General features: G+C 35.7%; 2 protein-coding genes across 2 annotated transcripts; one reads left to right on the top strand and one right to left on the bottom strand.

Annotated features, from left to right (window-relative positions):
* Nucleotides 1–3,843: 3,843 nt before the first annotated feature.
* Nucleotides 3,844–5,499, bottom strand: LOC145034705 (uncharacterized). The gene is made up of 3 exons (XM_078983193.1): nucleotides 5,397–5,499; nucleotides 5,203–5,287; nucleotides 3,844–5,130 (listed from the first exon to the last, which is right to left on the bottom strand). Exons 1-3 carry the CDS (start codon nucleotides 5,409–5,411, stop codon nucleotides 4,118–4,120), a joined length of 1,113 nt encoding a protein of 370 aa, XP_078839319.1. The 5' UTR covers nucleotides 5,412–5,499; the 3' UTR covers nucleotides 3,844–4,117.
* Nucleotides 5,500–9,959: 4,460 nt separating this feature from the next.
* LOC145034706 (chaperone protein ClpB4, mitochondrial-like) lies at nucleotides 9,960–15,175 on the top strand. Its single transcript, XM_078983194.1, has 10 exons — nucleotides 9,960–10,334; nucleotides 10,965–11,183; nucleotides 11,254–11,488; nucleotides 11,571–11,766; nucleotides 11,853–11,907; nucleotides 11,987–12,137; nucleotides 12,218–12,526; nucleotides 12,612–12,877; nucleotides 12,960–13,889; nucleotides 14,585–15,175. Exons 1-10 carry the CDS (start codon nucleotides 10,077–10,079, stop codon nucleotides 14,873–14,875), a joined length of 2,910 nt encoding a protein of 969 aa, XP_078839320.1. The 5' UTR covers nucleotides 9,960–10,076; the 3' UTR covers nucleotides 14,876–15,175.
* Nucleotides 15,176–17,670: the final 2,495 nt, after the last annotated feature.

A 17,670-nucleotide genomic window follows, 5' to 3' on the forward strand; every position in this document is an offset into this window, starting at 1 on the left:
ACAACTGTTTGATTGCTGCTCCGATAATCCTCCGACTATAATCCCCACAAAACACTCAGTCAGAATCTGATATTTACTCTCAGGGTAAAATGACTGTTTTACCCGTAACCAAGTCCAAGTCAAAGTCAACTTCTAGTTGACCCGAATCGCCGAGTTGGGTCGCCAACTCGTCGAGTCCCCAACTCTTTACCCGTCCTTATCCACGACTCTACTCGTCGAGTTTAGCAACGACTCGATGAGTTCCCCTTCTATATGAACATCAAATGAACCTTCATCCGACTCGCCGAGTTGTATGAACAACTCGTCGAGTTTACCTTCATCTGATAAAAAAGTCTTGTCCTTGATTCGCTGAGTTGCATGACCAACTCGTTGAGTTCATCTTCAACTATAAGGAGATTGCCTTGGACTCGTTGAGTCTATTCTAGCACTCGTCGAGTCCCATGAACTCCAAGTCTAAGGCTAAGTCCAATACGTTGGGTCACTCCCTTGGACCCTCTAAAAACCCTTCTAGCACCCAACTGGGTTCCTTCAAACCCTAACAGAAAAGGGGAGTCTTGGCTCGGACTCGCCGATTCCTAAGAATGACTCGTCGAGTTGAGCATGTCCAAGTCTCATTTCTCGATTCCCAGCGTACAACTCTTGACCAAAAGATAGATCTAAGCTCCTTCAATCGTTCTAGCACGTAAAGTTACACACTTTACGTGCATGCATGAGACTTTGAGCTCAAAAGGACATAAAATAAGCCCTCATGATGCATGGGACCTTACATGGATGCAAAAGCAGCCCCTAACTGCCTTGTAACTCCCTTAATGACCTAATTCAGAAGCCTCAACCCCCAAAGATAATTCAGAAGTTACAAACTTTACGTGCATGCATGAGACTTTGAGCTCAAAAGGACATAAAATAAGCCCTCATGATGCATGGGACCTTACATGGATGCAAAAGCAACCCCTAACTGCCTTGTAACTCCCTTAATGACCTAATTCAGAAGCCTCAACCCCCAACCATGCTTGCAATCATGGTTGGTCACTAAAAATGGCTTATAAAAGCCCTAAATCTCCCCAAAAGGGGTCTATCAAATGAAAGAGTAAGATAACAGATTTATACCTCCAATGAACTGTGGATGATGCACAAACTTGGGTTCCCATGGTCTCCACTTGTTTCCTTAAGTCTTTCACCTTCCTCCTTATGGTCACAACTAGCAAGATCCACCAAAAATGCCTTAGTTCTTCTAAAAAACGGTTAGGGTTTGCTATGTGGAGTTCTTGAAGCATTAGGGACGAAAGGGAGGCTGAATAAGTGGTTTAAATAGGGTGCAAACCCTCAAACTAGGGTTTTGTCCGGGCAGTGCCTACTCGTTGAGTTCGGACGCCGACTCGTCGAGTAGGTCATTAAACTTCCGCGTCCAAGATGATCCGACTCGATGAGTTGGACCTCAACTCGCCGAGTCCAAGACTAAAATGCAAGGTACTTGAATGAAATACATACCAGAAACCAGGTGCTACATATAATAAAAGTCAATCTTACCGTTAGTAGGCCTCATTCATGAAGCTGATCTACAAGGGGTGTTTAAGAAAGCAACATGTAAAATGACCGTCATTAGGTATCCACTCTTACCCACCGCACTATTGACTAGTGGAGGGTCGTTAGTCGAATATGACATTAAACTCTCATTAATAAGTATAATGAATATACAAAGTAACTAAACCTTTTCATAAATTCCCAATCTTAGTTATTTTAGAAAAATGTGAATTTGATGCTAACCTATGAAATTGCACATTGCACCTTATTGGTCGTTAGTGAAGTATGTGTGGTTAACCGGAACACTAATTTGGGACCAATGAATGATGACAATGGGTAGCTTGTAAATTATCGTTGATCAATGGAGCGTGTGTGGTTAACCGACATATTGATTAGATGATAATGATATCGAGAGTACCAAGCTAATTTGCATGGTTATTCACATCTTGTTTGTGATCATCGGTATCTCAATCACAAACTTTTGGTGTTATAACACCTAATGTGGAAATGGACAACACCAAATAATATGTGATAACACCTACCATTTTTTTATGTTTTTAATTTCTATTTTTCTATTTTGTTTTATTTTTTAAATTTATGTCATAATATTTTTTCAAAAACATATAAATTAAATAAAACATAATTAAAATAAATACTTAATTAAACATACCATTTAAAAAACGACATTACAACGAAAAAACATTGACTGAAAAGATAATAAATTTAAAATTATAAAACCAATACATTATTCTTCGTCGTAATATTTCTGCTTGATTTTTGCCTTCATTTTTAGGAGCACCCCCAACCGTATCGATGACATATTCTTCTTGCTAGTTTGAAGAATTGTCAAATCCTTCACAATGCGATCTTTCTCGGCTTCACGACGAAGGAACTCCAAATGCTCCCGTTGCAACTCATATCTTTTGCGCGCAATTTCGTTGTGATCGTCAAATTCGTATTTTATTTCAGCTTGCTCTCGACGTCAACTTTCGCCTTCCTCCGCGTGTCGTTGAGCACGTTTCGCTTTGTCTCGACCTATCGGTCGTCGAGGCGGGGAGATCTCTTCAATGTCGTTTAAGTCGTCAAATATCTCATATGTATCCGCATTGAGGTCGTGTTCGTGCGTGCATCCGAAACGTCAACCGAACCCAAGCCGCGAGACCTTTTTGATTGTTGTTCCGTAAATGTATCTGTTTTATTCCATTTTAGGTCTTCCTTGACAATCTCCCAAATCTTTTCGTGCTAAAAAACGTGACCGATCTTGACATGATATTGGTCCATCGCCGTTCTATAAACGTCAAAATCGATCGCACTACTTTGCTTGTGCGAGGAAAGTTTGTTGTAAAAGGAAATGAACTTGGTGTACTTCTTGCTTTTTTGAGTCCATTTGCTACTCAACATATCGTGATTGCGATAATGTGCATCCTTCGTGCTCTCCTTTTGTTGGCCGTTTTTTCCGCCCCCCCCCCCCTCGGCCCCCCTGCTTGCATCTCAGGTACCGTTTTTTGGGTGGGTGGTGGTTATGTGGTATTTTGTTGCATTGTAGCGAATGTGTTGAAAATGTTTTGTGGAAGGGTTGTAGGGAATTGTGGTGGGGGTGAGACGGGATTGAAAAAGTTGCCTTGAGTGTTGAGGATGTTCGCATACAACTCGTATGGTGCAAAACCGAGAAGTAGAGATGTATTTGTGTTTGTAGGAGGAGTGTTGGAGTTTTAATCCATAGTGATGAAAAGAGAACTTTTTTGAAAATTTAAAATAAGATGATTTGATATGAGATTGTAGATAAAAAATAAAGTTAGCCCTATATATACAATTGTAAAAGAGTTAAAAGGTTAAACATATATATATATATATATATATATATATATATATATATATATATATATATATATATATATATATATATATAATGTTTTTGACCGTTGTTAAATGGTTCAAAATATTGCGTTTTACATAATTTTGATCGAAAATGTGTCGTTTCCATCTGTTACAACAATAACGCGTTGACTCAACGCAACGCCAAATAACGGCTTGGTGACGTGGTGTTTGTGCTGTTATACCTGCGTTTTTTTATGTACACGTCGGATTAACGGGCACTCCCGTTGCCCATTCCTAGTGGTCTTATATATATAAAAGTGTTTTAATAAACGGAAAAACCTCTCAGGACATGCCATGCATGTAAAAGGTGGCTTCATCGAATTTGTAAATCGGAAGAGTTTGGATGAAACACTCGATCAAAAGGATCTTTAGCCTATCGAAATTGTCTTTAATTTGTTTTAAAAGTTTGTATATCTATCATATCATCTCACCGGGCCAGCTGTGTTAAATTGCCATACTAAAATAATTTTGTATATATTTATTCACAATAATGAATTGTATTAGCCCTCTCATCCACATAATGAAGCATAGATTCTTCCTGCACTTACAAGATAAGTATCGTATTCTTCCCCATCATCATCATCACATGCGCTTCTATGGAGATTAATAATGTCATCTGAATGGTGTTAATCAATATTTTATTCTCTCTTAACTTCCTCGCCAACCTCCTACCCACGCAAAAAAGTGCGACTTTTGCACAAAAGTCCCTCCATTCCTTCTACACAATTGTACATGCATTTGGATTGTCTTCACTGAAAATGGAGGTAATATTACCATTCACGTTGCTACTATACTCGTCACTGTAATGAGTATACCGTGTTGGTGGCTCTGGCCGGCAGTAATCTGTGAACGGTTGTGGTAGTTGGGCTCTAGTGTACTGTGTATACTGCACCGGTGGTTCAGGTCTGCCGTAATGCGTGTATTCTGGTGAAGCTTCGTGTCTGCTGTAACGTCTGTATTCCGGTGGAGCTTCTGGTCTGCTGTAATGTGTATACCGTTGTGGTGGCTCCGGTTTTGCATAATGTGTGTCTTGTGGTGGAGGTTCTGGTCTGTTGTAATGTGTGTAACGTTGTGGTGGTTCCGATCTAGTGTGATGTGTGTGTTCCGGTAATGGTACTTCCGGTTTCCTGTAATGCGTGGAGGGTTGTGGTGGCTCCGGTCGGCTGTAATGTGTGTATTGTGGAGGTTGCCGGATATGTTTATATTCAGTGATATAAGGTGTAGGGTTGTATGTACTGTATCGGTGGTTCACATGGATTGGTTGGCGTTGCGGTGGCTCATGCTTGTACCCTGGACTAGGTACATTCGAGTAGTGTTCCACGGACGCAGTATAGACACTATCATGACTGTATTTGAAGCCATGGTCAGCTTCTTGTGGTGGTTGTCGTGGTGTAGAGTCTGTCAATGGAGGTTCTTGCGCCGCCGGTGGTGGTGGTGGTGGTGAATGTGTTCGTTCTGGTGTTGCTTCTGGAGGTAGATTTTCTGGTTCATTTGGCGGTTCAACTGGTTCTGGTGCAGGTGGCACTGGTTCAGCTGGGGATGGGTCTGAAGGCTCTGGAGGTGGTGCTCCGTCTTGTGATGGTGGCTCAGTTGGCGGAGCTGGTTGTGTTTCTGAACAAATTATTGCAGCTTTTCTTGTTTTTTTGATCGCCTTGACTATCTTCTCAGGATCCGCCCACCCTATTATTGTTAGCTTCTGTTGAGGGATGTCGATATAAATATCAACTATGCCTGAAAGCATTTAGCGCACTATCATTAATTAATAGAACCGATGGGTTTAAGACCATTAATTAAGTTACTTACCATTGATGCCATGTAGAGCCTTCTTGATCTTCTGAACACACCCATTACAGTCGACTCGAACTTGTATCTCCGTAACTCGAGGTTTCTACATGCATATTCAATTATTCATATGAGATATTGGAACTATAAATATAAGATTTAATGTAATTTGGACTAATTAGAATGCATAAATTGAGATGGTTTTGAGATGATACCTCCATGTCTGACATCGTATCGTGTAGTCGTGGTCTTCGTGAGAGAGGGGAGAACCCGAGAAGAGATGGTTTGTAGGGGGGAGGTTGAAACTAAAGAATCAACATGTGGCTTTTATTAGTGCATGGAGAGCGAATATATAAAAGGCATTAGGTGTGAGCCTTCCTATAGAAAGTTAGAAACTAGATTCTATGTGTGAATATAGAAGAACGATATAAATATAATACATCAAAAACATATTTTAAATAAAAAACAATATTGATTTTTAAATGTTAATTTGTCAAGTTAAATATTAGATCTTGTAGAATGAAAAAATAACATATTTTGGCACAATTTTAGTTAAATTTGATTTTTTTTCTTTTCCTTGTAATGTTTATAAATATATATAAAAATTAAAAGGATTATATTTATTTATTTTGGTTCTATAAAAATTGTCAAAATGATATGTAATTATTTGACGGACTTGATTTATATATAAATAAATATAGACACATTTATTGTTTTGAATTTGACTCCATTTTAAAATTTGAATTTATATTTAACTTTTATAATATGAGTTTTGAATTTTAGAATTTATATTCAACTTTTATATTAACATTATTGTAATGTTTTTTTTTTTTTTTTTTTTTGAAATGACCATTTTATTAAAGGAATCCAGCAATGAATTAGAGGGAGAACAAATAAAGAAAAACAAAAGAACAACAAAAGTAGTGTTACATGGGAAAAAATGGAAATGTTGCCCCTCAACCCAACCCAACTATCAATACCCAAATTACCCTTGTGTTTGAGCCATTGGAATGTCATCCGCTTAATGTTTTCTACCACTCTAGAGGGATAAACGAAATCTCCCCTAAACAATCTATTGTCGGTGTCTAAAAAAATGAAGGGTTAATCAAAACAAATTTTCTTTTAAAAGAAAGCAATTAATGGCCACGAGCAAAAGCCAAAAGCTATTAAAAAGATGGCCTTGCAACTTGCAAGCCTATAGATAGATAACTTTGGTATTTTAATTCTTAAGCATGTTACTTATATATATATATATATATATATATATATATATATATATATATATATATATATATATATATATATATATATAAACATTAACTATTTTATATATTTATTTGGATATGATATTAACATTAACTATACTAAAATAGACAAAAGTTAGATTTCAATGTCATAAAAGATGGCATTACAAAAGTGGGAGATGGAAACATGGAGGACCCCGTATACAACAATCTTCAAGGTAAGATTTATTGCTATGACACAAATTTGTGAGAGCATGAATCACTCTTCGTAACCATTGATTCGAGCGGGCTTCTTATTCAACTTTTTTTTATTCGTTTTGGTTTGTTGCTCCAGCAACTTTTAAGAAGCAAATAACCAGCTGGAATTCGTGATTCCATCTTTCTTAATCAAATGCTTTTGGGTTTCTAATTTCCAGCCAATAAATCTCTTGAACATATTTAATTTAGTTGTCTTTTGCAAAGAAGCCGGGAAAAAGTCTTGTTCTCAATCTCATCAATTAAAGTTCCATATGATTGGGAATTTTTGTAGCTTGCATTTGTACGGGAGTAGAGGGTATGGAATCAAACCATGTTTCTGTATGTTCTTATAAGAAATAGATAGAATACAGAAGAAAAATATAGAGAAAACCGCAAAGTTGGTTATTGTGTTTTATGTTTTCTTTCAATTTAGTAAAAAAAAAATATGTTTTTTTTTTTAATAATCATTTTTGAATTCGGTCTTTTATCAAAAGCTATTTTATTTTTCGATTAGGGTGTTTGAGATTTCTTTTTGAAGGGAAAATGGCTTTTTGTAAAAGATCTTTTTTTTCAAAAAATGTTGTTTAAAAAGTGTTTGTGATTCCTTTTTGCAATCTTAAAAGTTCAAAAAGATAAAAAGTCATGGATGTATGACTTTTGCAAAAGTCATGGATGTATGACTTTTGCAAATGATAGTTTTTATGTTTTGTTAAAAATTGGTTTTAAAAGTACTTTTCCATTTACCAAACAACTTTTGGATTTTTCTAACTTTTTCAGTAAAAAGATTGATTTAAAAAGAAAAAACAAACAATTATCATATTTATCAAGAAAACTTATACGCGACCATCATGACTTTCTATTGTGAATTAGCATGGCATCATGTAAAAGTGAATTCTTTTCCATTAAAATCACACAATTTAAACAATAATCTAATTTGACCGCAATAATAAAATTTTGTATTTTTCATTTTTTTTTGTTATAAAGAGTTTTCTCACTTATTTATTTATTTTTTATTTTTTCATGTGTTTGTCTCTATCATGTGTTTATGATTGTTTTTGATATATCACAGTGGGAACACTGTCTTATAAGTGTTATATACGTTTAACTTGCCTCTTTTTCTCTCACCACAAGACATTTTTGGAGAGATCTACATGTATTAATAGTTGTAATAATTTTATTCGCATTAGATTTCAAATATTTCTTCATGAGTTTTACATTCTTTCTAGTATTAGACTACTTGGTTCTGTTATAGACAAAGACTGATATAGGAAGTCGAAAAGCCACATGTAGAAGAGGGATCTGCGAGGGAGATGAAGACGGATGGAGGAGGGTTGAGCATCGAAAATTTGGACGGTTTTGTTTGGTTTATTAAGTGTTGTGTCAAATATGTATTTGTATAGTTTCATTTATTCTGAAATGGGCCTGTCCATTATCGATTTTGATTCTAGTCTTAGCCTATATATAGTGCATGTAACATATTAGGGTTATGTCTTTTGAACTCTAATTGTCGTTTGTACGCTCTCACAGAGAAGTTTCTTCTTGAGTACTCTTCTAGAGCTGTTTAATCAAAGCACTAGGCACATGTTTGATCTGCATTGTTTTTGTCTTTAATTCACATCTTTGATATAGAATCTTTCATTCTTAATTTAGTTTTCACAATTTGTATCAGAACAAGAGATAGTGTAATCAATTCACTACTCTTCTATCGAGTTCTGTTAGGGTTTTACGTTTTTCTTGGATTTGTTCTTGTTATCCCGATCGATTGTAGATTCTAGATCTAGATCTCTTGATATCCCTTAAACTCGATTCAAGTTTTACATATATGGTTCTATATATGTTTTTGTGAACTTTTGACAATATGCAGAAGGAAGATCCTCATTCTCTTTCATTCAATCTCTCTAGTAGTATTGGATCCACGACAAGGATTCCAATCCTCTTTCAACAATATTATGAAGTATGGGCGTTGCACTTTGAAGATTATGTTCTTGGAATTGAAGAACATGGTTCCACTATATGGCATGCAATGATGCAGGAGACGTACTCACATATGGCGACCATGAGGGTAATCAAGACTTAGACTATGCACTTATTCTTGAACACACTGCAGCTCCTCAGGATGAAGAGAATAAGCTAATGAGCAACATAAATGCAATGAGAATTATACGGTTTGATCTTCCTCCATACACTTTTCGTCTTGTAAGTACATGTGATACTGCTAAGGGTAGATGGGATAGGCTGAAAGAGTTGTATTCAGGAGATGTTGTGTAACACCCAGAAACTAGAAGTCTAATTAAGGAAATATATTATGCAAATTGAATGTTTACTCGCCGTGTCCTAGTGGGACAACTCGACTAGCATAAATAAGCTTTTGGGATACGGGTTGAGAAACAAACTCGACGAGTTGGTATGGGTTCGGGAAACCCTAGATTCGGGGTCTTGTACCCTATATAAGCGTCTTAATCCCCACCTTATAGCCTCATTTCTAGCTTCCAAGTCCCAAACCCTAATCCACGAAACCCTAGAGCTTTGTGTGACTTGTGATCCATTTTGAGTGATCTTGGTGTGTTTTTGAAGCTTGAGGGATAAGAAAGAGCTAAAGGATTCAAGGAGAAGATAGTAGATCCAAAGACTTCTTTCCATCCTCTTCATTTTCTGGTAAGCAAGTCTCAACATGGCTTAGTAGATTGATAGATCTCTCTCTTTCACTTTATGAGGGTTTTGGTCCAAGAAGCTTAGTCCTTCGGTAATGGACGTCCCAAGTGACTTATCTTTCAGATCTGGGATCTAGAAGGGGTTTCATGGATCACCTGATTTGCAACAATCTGCAACAACAACATGAAAATAGCTTTGAAAATAGCAACATGAATGATCAATTTTTTGTAGGATGCGAATGATCTTTGACTAGAAATGATGACTCTTTTTACGTTTAGAAGGGGATGAAGTTGCTTTTAGAGGGTGATGGTCAATGGTAGTGTATGGAGTGACAGTAATGATAGGGCGTCATAAAGGGTCATGCAGATGGACCAAAGTATATGATGGTGATGTCATTTGAGTGAAATATATGATGATTTAAGGGCATTTTAGTCTTTTCACAGTGCTAATAACAGAGCTTAACAAAGGCTTATGGTCCCATGCACCGCTTGTGATTCCAAAACCCTTAACAGGGACCATCCATGACAAAATCCTAATACTTGGACCAAGAATAATTATTTGTGCAAACCAGAGGACCAAAACTGCAATTTACTCTTTTAAAATATTAACCTCGTGTCATGAATAAACGAGAGAATTCTGAATAGGAGTTTTCTAGAACCTTTTTCCCCTTCTCCAATCTTCTTGTTCTCAGTATCGCAACTTTTTGTTTTGGTATACGTTCAATTATCCAATTCCAAACAATTACTCCTGCTTTGATCTTACATGGCTGCAGTGATGATTCGAAGGACGGCCACCTCCGCCACCGTCAGGCTCACCAGATACGCTCTACTCACCGCCATTGATGGCTCTTCGGCTTCGTGCGTCTCTCGCTCTCAGTCTCGCTTGCACTCCTCCATTGCTACTAGACCAGCTGTTTATACGGGCTATATACCTTACTTTCTTCATAGCGGTTCTATCGGACACAACAGGATTTCTTCATCATCGCCTCGCCTTTATTCAACTGCTGCCCATCCTTCCCAGGTAAAAACACGGATCTTATAGCTATGAAAGTTGGTCGAATCAATTATAAAAATCATCTCCTCCCAAATTTTGAAGTTGAAAATAACTAACTTTTTTTGATTGAAAGAAGCAGTTTTATATTAAATAACATTTTGGAGTCCTGATATTACATTTTGTCTCTCAGAAACGTCAAGTTAAACGGTCAAAACTCAAAAGTATAAATGTGTTTCGGACTCATGAATTACTCCTTACACCTTAGGGTTTCAAACCATATTTGCATAGGTACACTTGGAATTTTCAGGTCTCCCATTTGCTTTGGAATTCAAAATTGTGGCTTTAGATTTTTGAATGAATATTGTTTTGGGACAATATTGTTAACTGCATTAAAGTTTACAACGGTAATGCTGCATCAAAAACTGCTTTTGATTCTTAGCGTAAGGGGTGATGCTAGTGATAATCGATTATTGTAGTTATGCTATTAGATTTTATCTGTTTTAACTAAATAAATAGAAAAACTTGATCTTACAACTAGACCAACTTTTCCTTAGCTACCCTAAAACGCATAAGGTTGTATAATATATTATCTGTTGTTGCATGACTTACTCATTCTTGTTATATAAATATGTTTTGGTGTTGAAACAATAACATTAGTTCAACAATAAGGATTACACCGAGATGGCATGGGAAGGGATTGTTGGTGCTGTAGATGCAGCACGAGGAAGCAAACAACAAATTGTAGAATCTGAGCATTTAATGAAAGCCCTTTTAGAGCAAAAAGATGGGTTAGCAAGAAGGATACTTACAAAGGCTGGGTTAGACAACACATCAGTTCTACAAGCCGTAGATAGTTTTATAGCTCAACAACCAAAGGTATTGATGCAATTACTACAAGCTTAAGAAGCTTTTCAATAGTGACTGTAAATAATAATGGTTTTTGCAGGTTACTGACACCAGTAGCCCTGTACTCGGGACACATTTAAGTTCTCTGTTGGAAAATGCAAGAAAGTATAAAAAAGAAATGGGAGATGACTTTGTTTCTGTTGAACATCTTGTTTTGGCATTCCCTTCAGATAAGAGGTTTGGAAAGCAATTGTTCAGCAACTTGCAGTTAAGTGAGAAGTCATTAAAGGATGCTGTGCAAGCTGTTCGTGGAAGTCAGAAAGTAACTGATCAAAGTAGAAACATTTACCTTCACTGGTTAATTCTTATTTCCTTCCTCAAACTTGTTATTATGTAATGTCTGTTGTTTTTATACAGACCCTGAAGGGAAATACGAGGCGCTTGAAAAATATGGGAATGATTTGACTGAACTTGCTAGAAGAGGTAAGCTGGATCCAGTAATAGGCCGGGATGATGAAATCCGGAGGTGCATCCAGATATTGTCTAGAAGAACAAAAAACAACCCGGTTATCATCGGTGAGCCTGGTGTTGGGAAAACTGCTATTGCTGAAGGGTATGTGATTATGATGCCCTTTTGTATCTGTCTTTCATCATCCCATCATCATCATCATCATCATCATCATCATTATCATCATTCAGGTTAGCTCAAAGAATTGTACGTGGAGATGTTCCAGAGCCTCTCAAGAATCGTAAGGTTATAATTTTAAAAGACTTGATAATGCTGGTCAAAGTCAAACCTGTGTTTGATTAATTAAATGTGAATTGTGATGCAGCTGATATCTCTGGACATGGGTTCCTTGCTTGCTGGTGCTAAGTACAGAGGAGATTTTGAGGAGCGGCTTAAAGCTGTTTTGAAGGAAGTCACAGCTTCAAATGGACAAATTGTTTTATTCATTGATGAGATTCACACTGTAGTTGGTGCAGGTGGGTCCCATATTTAGGAACAAAAATAGCAATCTTTATGATCTTGTGAATGCCCTTATCATTAAAATGTGATCTTGCAGGAGCTGCTGGTGGAGCAATGGATGCTGGGAATTTATTGAAACCAATGCTTGGGAGAGGTGAGCTTAGATGTATTGGAGCCACAACATTAAACGAATACCGAAAGTACATTGAAAAGGACCCCGCTTTGGAACGAAGATTCCAACAAGTATTCTGTGATCAACCATCTGTTGAAGACACAATTTCCATTCTTCGTGGGCTCCGCGAGCGATATGAACTTCATCACGGGGTCAAAATATCCGATGGTGCTTTAGTTTCAGCAGCCGTTCTTGCTGATCGATACATCACTGAACGCTTTTTGCCTGACAAAGGTTTCAAATTTGAACACGCGATTTTCTTTTTTTTAATATTAATTAATATCTTTCATGTATTGACATTCGTTTATTACTACTTCAGCGATCGATCTGGTTGATGAATCTGCTGCAAAATTAAAAATGGAGATTACATCTAAACCGACCGAGTTAGATGAGATAGATCGAGCTGTCTTGAAGCTCGAGATGGAGAGACTCTCTTTAAAAAACGACACGGATAAAGCTTCAAAAGAAAGGTTGTCCAAATTAGATTCTGATTTGGAAACTTTAAAACAGAAACAGAAAGAGTTTAATGAACAATGGGAACGCGAAAAGTTACTGATAACCCGCATACGTTCAATCAAGGAAGAGGTAACTAACTACTAACTACTAACTTAACTAGCATATTGTATGTTCTTTTGATATCATTTTCTTTACAAATTTTATTCAAAAGATTGATAGGGTGAACCAAGAAATGGAAGCTGCTGAGCGTGATTATGATCTAAACCGTGCTGCGGAACTCAAATACGGGACATTGATGACACTTCAGCGCCAGCTAAGCGAAGCGGAGAAGAATCTTTCCGACTACCAGCACTCGGGGAAATCTTTACTTCGTGAAGAAGTAACTGATATTGACATTGCTGAAATTGTAAGCAAATGGACGGGAATACCCTTATCAAATCTTCAACAATCCGAGAGAGACAAACTCGTGTCCTTAGAACACGTTCTCCACAAACGAGTTGTCGGGCAGGACATGGCGGTGAAATCGGTTGCAGACGCGATACGTCGGTCGCGCGCAGGGCTCTCGGATCCAAACAAACCGATAGCGAGTTTCATGTTCATGGGCCCCACGGGTGTCGGGAAAACCGAACTCGCGAAAGCTCTTGCTAGTTATCTTTTTAATACCGAAAACGCCCTTGTGAGAATTGATATGTCGGAGTACATGGAGAAACACGCGGTGTCACGGTTGGTGGGTGCACCACCGGGGTACGTGGGGTATGAAGAAGGCGGTCAGCTTACGGAAACGGTCCGTAGAAGGCCGTATTCGGTGGTTCTTTTTGATGAGATTGAGAAAGCGCACCACGATGTGTTTAATATCTTGTTACAGTTGTTGGATGATGGAAGGATAACGGATTCTCAAGGGCGTACTGTTAGTTTTACAAATGCGGTTGTTATAATGACATCTAACATCGGGTCCCACTATATACTGGAAACGCTTCAAACTACACATGATAGTAAGGATGCGGTTTATGAATTAATGAAACGACAAGTGGTTGAGTTGGCTAGGCAGACTTTTCGCCCTGAGTTTATGAATCGGATTGATGAGTATATTGTTTTCCAACCACTTGATGCCACACAAATCAGACATATAGTTGAGATCCAGGTAACAACGTTTTTCTTCATACTCATATTTTAGACTAAATTACAATTTTGCTCCCTGTTACAAGTAAAATTACATTTTTGGTCCTGGAGTGTGGCTGGTTTTTGCAATTTTGGTTCTCATTTGAGGTTCTAGTAAAGTTTTTGGTCCCTGTTTCAAGTAAAATAACATTTTTGGTCATTGAGTGTATCCCATTTTTTCAGATTTGGCCCCAAAAAGTTTCTCTTGCAAATTTAGTTCTCATTTGAGGGTCTTGAAACATTATTGGTTCGTGTTTCAAGTAAAATGACATTTTTGGTCCCTGAATGTAGCTGATTTTTTCGGATTTGGTCGTAAAAAATTTCTCTTGCAATTTCAGCCTTCATTTGTGGTTCTTGAAACATCATTGGTCCCTGTTTCAAGTTAAATGACGATTTTTGCAATTTTGGTCCCAAAAACTTTTCTCTTGCAATTGTGGTTCTCAGGTTCTTGTAACATTATTGGTCCATTGTTTAAAATGAAATTATTATTTTTGGTCCTTGAGAAAATAGTTATTTCTTGGAATGTGGACCAAAAAACGTTACAGAAAACTTTATGGGACCGAAATTGCAAAAATGGGATATAATTACTAGGGACGAAAAATGTGATTTACTCGGGTAATATTATGAGCAACTGATTTATAAATGGTGGTGGCTAATTTGGTTGTTATTGTATTGCAGTTGAATCGGGTGAAAGATAGGTTGAAACAGAAGAAAATCGATCTTCATTACACAGAGGAAGCTACAGATATTCTTGGGAAACTAGGGTTTGATCCCAACTTTGGAGCACGACCAGTGAAGAGAGTGATACAACAAATGGTGGAGAATGAAATATCGATGGGGATATTGAGAGGGGATTTTAATGAAGATGATACTATAGTTCTAGAAGCATCCACATCGGGTAAAGATGGCTTGCGCATTAGGAAACTGGAGAACCAATCAGGAATCGATGAAATGGTTGCCAATAACTAATATGCCACGTGATGGAAACCAAGGAAATGTAGCATTAGAAAAAGGGGTTAATTACAAGAAAGCTCTTATTTTTTCTTCTAATTAAACCCTCAACTCTAAGGCTGCTTATTGATTTGGCGTTTTTTAGCCTGTAGCTTGTAATTGAGTCTTGAGAGAATTAAAGAGATAAGAAGATCGAAATAGTTTTTCATTCATGTTATATTGTTATCCATCAAGAATGAGCTTCGTACAGGTTTATATACAAGGAGAATGAACAATGGAAAGTAACTGAATTAACTAAACTCACGATCGTTTTCTTCATTGATGGCATTAAATTCCAATCCAAGAAAATAACTAATGTTTCCGAAGTCTTTGATTTGAATCGTGTTTAAGACTATGTTATAGCTTATGACTAAGATAGCATCAACATAAACTGTTACAATGATCACGGAAACATATAGTGTTACAATGATCACGTAAGTGTCATTTTTCTTGAGTTAATTAGATAGTTGATTACCTATCATAAAAAACAAGATAGTTGATTATACAAATTAATAAATAGATATCAAAGTATAATTCAATGCTGGTTTGAGCATATGTATTGATTTCGAATCTATACCACATTAATCGTGATGATAACATTTTGATAAGAAATTGGAGATGGTAATCTTTCAAATTTACCACATCAGTTTTGCAATAACAACTCACATCAATGAATATCAATACTCTTTCAAAATGAAACCTACCCACACATCAACAACCATTTTATACATTTTAACAAAATTTATTTGTTTATAATCCAATATGTGAATTTATGAAAACAAATCAATTCATGACAATTATAATTAATTATGTTTAATTATAAATATTTAAGTACATCGTAATCTTTAAATTGTCTTTTGTGATAAATTATATAATTTAATAAATTGTTAATGAACTCTACCCATCCCTTTAATTCACTAGTTTATTAAGATTTTTAATTGTCCAGTATAGCTATAATAAAATAATAATAGAAAAATAATAAAATATACATGTGGCATTACAAATAATCTTTTAACAGTTGTAAGACCACTCACATCGGATATTTCAAAAAATACTTGCAATGCCACTAATCAACCGAGGACTTTATCTTTTAATATATGAAAGACTTGCAAATATCATTATATTAATTTTTTAATCAAAGAAATCATATTTAAATATTAACAACCAATATATATATATATATATATATATATATATATATATATATATATATAAAAGCTTTGTTTATTTTCTTTTCGAAATTTCTTATTATTTACGTTAACTTCAATTTTCACTTAATTATTATTTGATTAACAAATATTAATAACTATGGCTTATTTAAAAAATATAATTGTAAAGATATTAAGCTCGAAGGAATACAACTATTTAAACGTAGACGATAAAAAATATAAAAATATAAACCGACAGTTAAACCGGTCACTAGATCGGTTCAACTAAAAACTGGTTTTTAAACACACACACACATATATATATATATATATATATATATATATATATATATATTAGTTATTATTATTTTAAATATATTTAAAATTTATAATTAGTTGTAGATGTGTTAATGAGTCCACTTTGAAAGAGAGTTGTTATTGCACTGATGTGCGTAGTAATTGCAAAACTGATATGGTATAATTGAAAAATTAATGACATTATATTATGTCGATGACCTAAAAGGAATTGTTAATATCAATGACATGACACTCCATGTCATTTGCAAGAGGGACTTGAAATTCAAATACTAGAGCCACCATGTGGGTGTTTTAATGGTAATCGTTAATGATTTGAAATTGGATATGAAGGTCATTATTGTATCTTTAACAAAAGAAAGGGATGGAAAGTAAAATATTTGCCCATAGCCAAAGAAGAACAATTTAGTAAAACATAAAAATGTATTTTTTTTTATTTATATATTTATTTCCACTTTAAATATAATTAGAAGGCGATCCGAGTATTTTTTTTTACATGTTTCGGTGACTTTTTGGTTTTTTTTTCTTGTGTGTTGTTTCCATTTTGTGTGTTTATTATGTTTTAAGGAAAATAGGGTTGTATATTAGAATATCGAAGATAGGGGGCCCAAACGTTAAATCCATAAACTAATGTGCCAAAAACTTGATGCGTCACATTTGGTAAATGTCAGGGATCAAAAACATCAACTCTACAAACTAATGTGATAAAAAATTAAGGAGAAAATAAAATTATGAAACTTTTGTAGCAAAAGTTTAAGGTGTTATGTGAATTAATAATAATAATAATAATAATAATAATAATAATAATAATAACCTTAAGATTAACAAGATTAATTGTATTCAAGTTTTAAGTACTTTAGATCGTTATCTAAAATATTTTAAAAAGGAAAACAAAATAGATGTAGCCTAGTGGGCCAGGAGCATGAATTGTAAGACTAAAATGAGTAGGTGCGCAAAGCCCACTCACCAAGCTCTTAGCGCATGCTAATCTCCCTCTAACGTACGTTAAGGTGGTGCGTCAAGGTTGGGTCGTTGGCAGCTTAGCAAGATTAGAGAGGAAAGAGTGTGCATGTTGATTGTGATCGGTTATTATTATTTTTCTTTAAAGGACATGTTAACACATTACCACTTTCTAACACCATGCTACGTCCCATTAAAAAATGATATGACAACATAGCATACGCATTGGACTTATGTTTTTGAATTTTGATGGTACAAACATTCATCGATTTTTCAGATAATATATTTTTATATTGTTGCCAACGATTTAATAAGGCATGTTTTTGTTTTGTAGTTACAAGAGCTTTTTGC

The sequence above is a fragment of the Lactuca saligna genome, chromosome 3, assembly GCF_052625555.1.
Source record: "Lactuca saligna cultivar CGN05327 chromosome 3, ASM5262555v1, whole genome shotgun sequence".
Lineage (NCBI taxonomy): Eukaryota > Viridiplantae > Streptophyta > Magnoliopsida > Asterales > Asteraceae > Lactuca > Lactuca saligna.

Excerpts from the sequence above, each read along its gene's own strand:
- LOC145034706 (XM_078983194.1), top strand. The coding sequence starts at position 10,077 with ATGGCTGCAGTGATGATTCGAAGGACGGCCACCTCCGCCACCGTCAGG. Across the intron at positions 10,335-10,964 it reads CTGCTGCCCATCCTTCCCAG|TTCAACAATAAGGATTACAC; the intron begins GTAAAAACACGG and ends CAATAACATTAG. Across the intron at positions 12,138-12,217 it reads TCACACTGTAGTTGGTGCAG|GAGCTGCTGGTGGAGCAATG; the intron begins GTGGGTCCCATA and ends GTGATCTTGCAG.
- LOC145034705 (XM_078983193.1), bottom strand. Across the intron at positions 5,131-5,202 it reads GGCTCTACATGGCATCAATG|GCATAGTTGATATTTATATC; the intron begins GTAAGTAACTTA and ends AAATGCTTTCAG.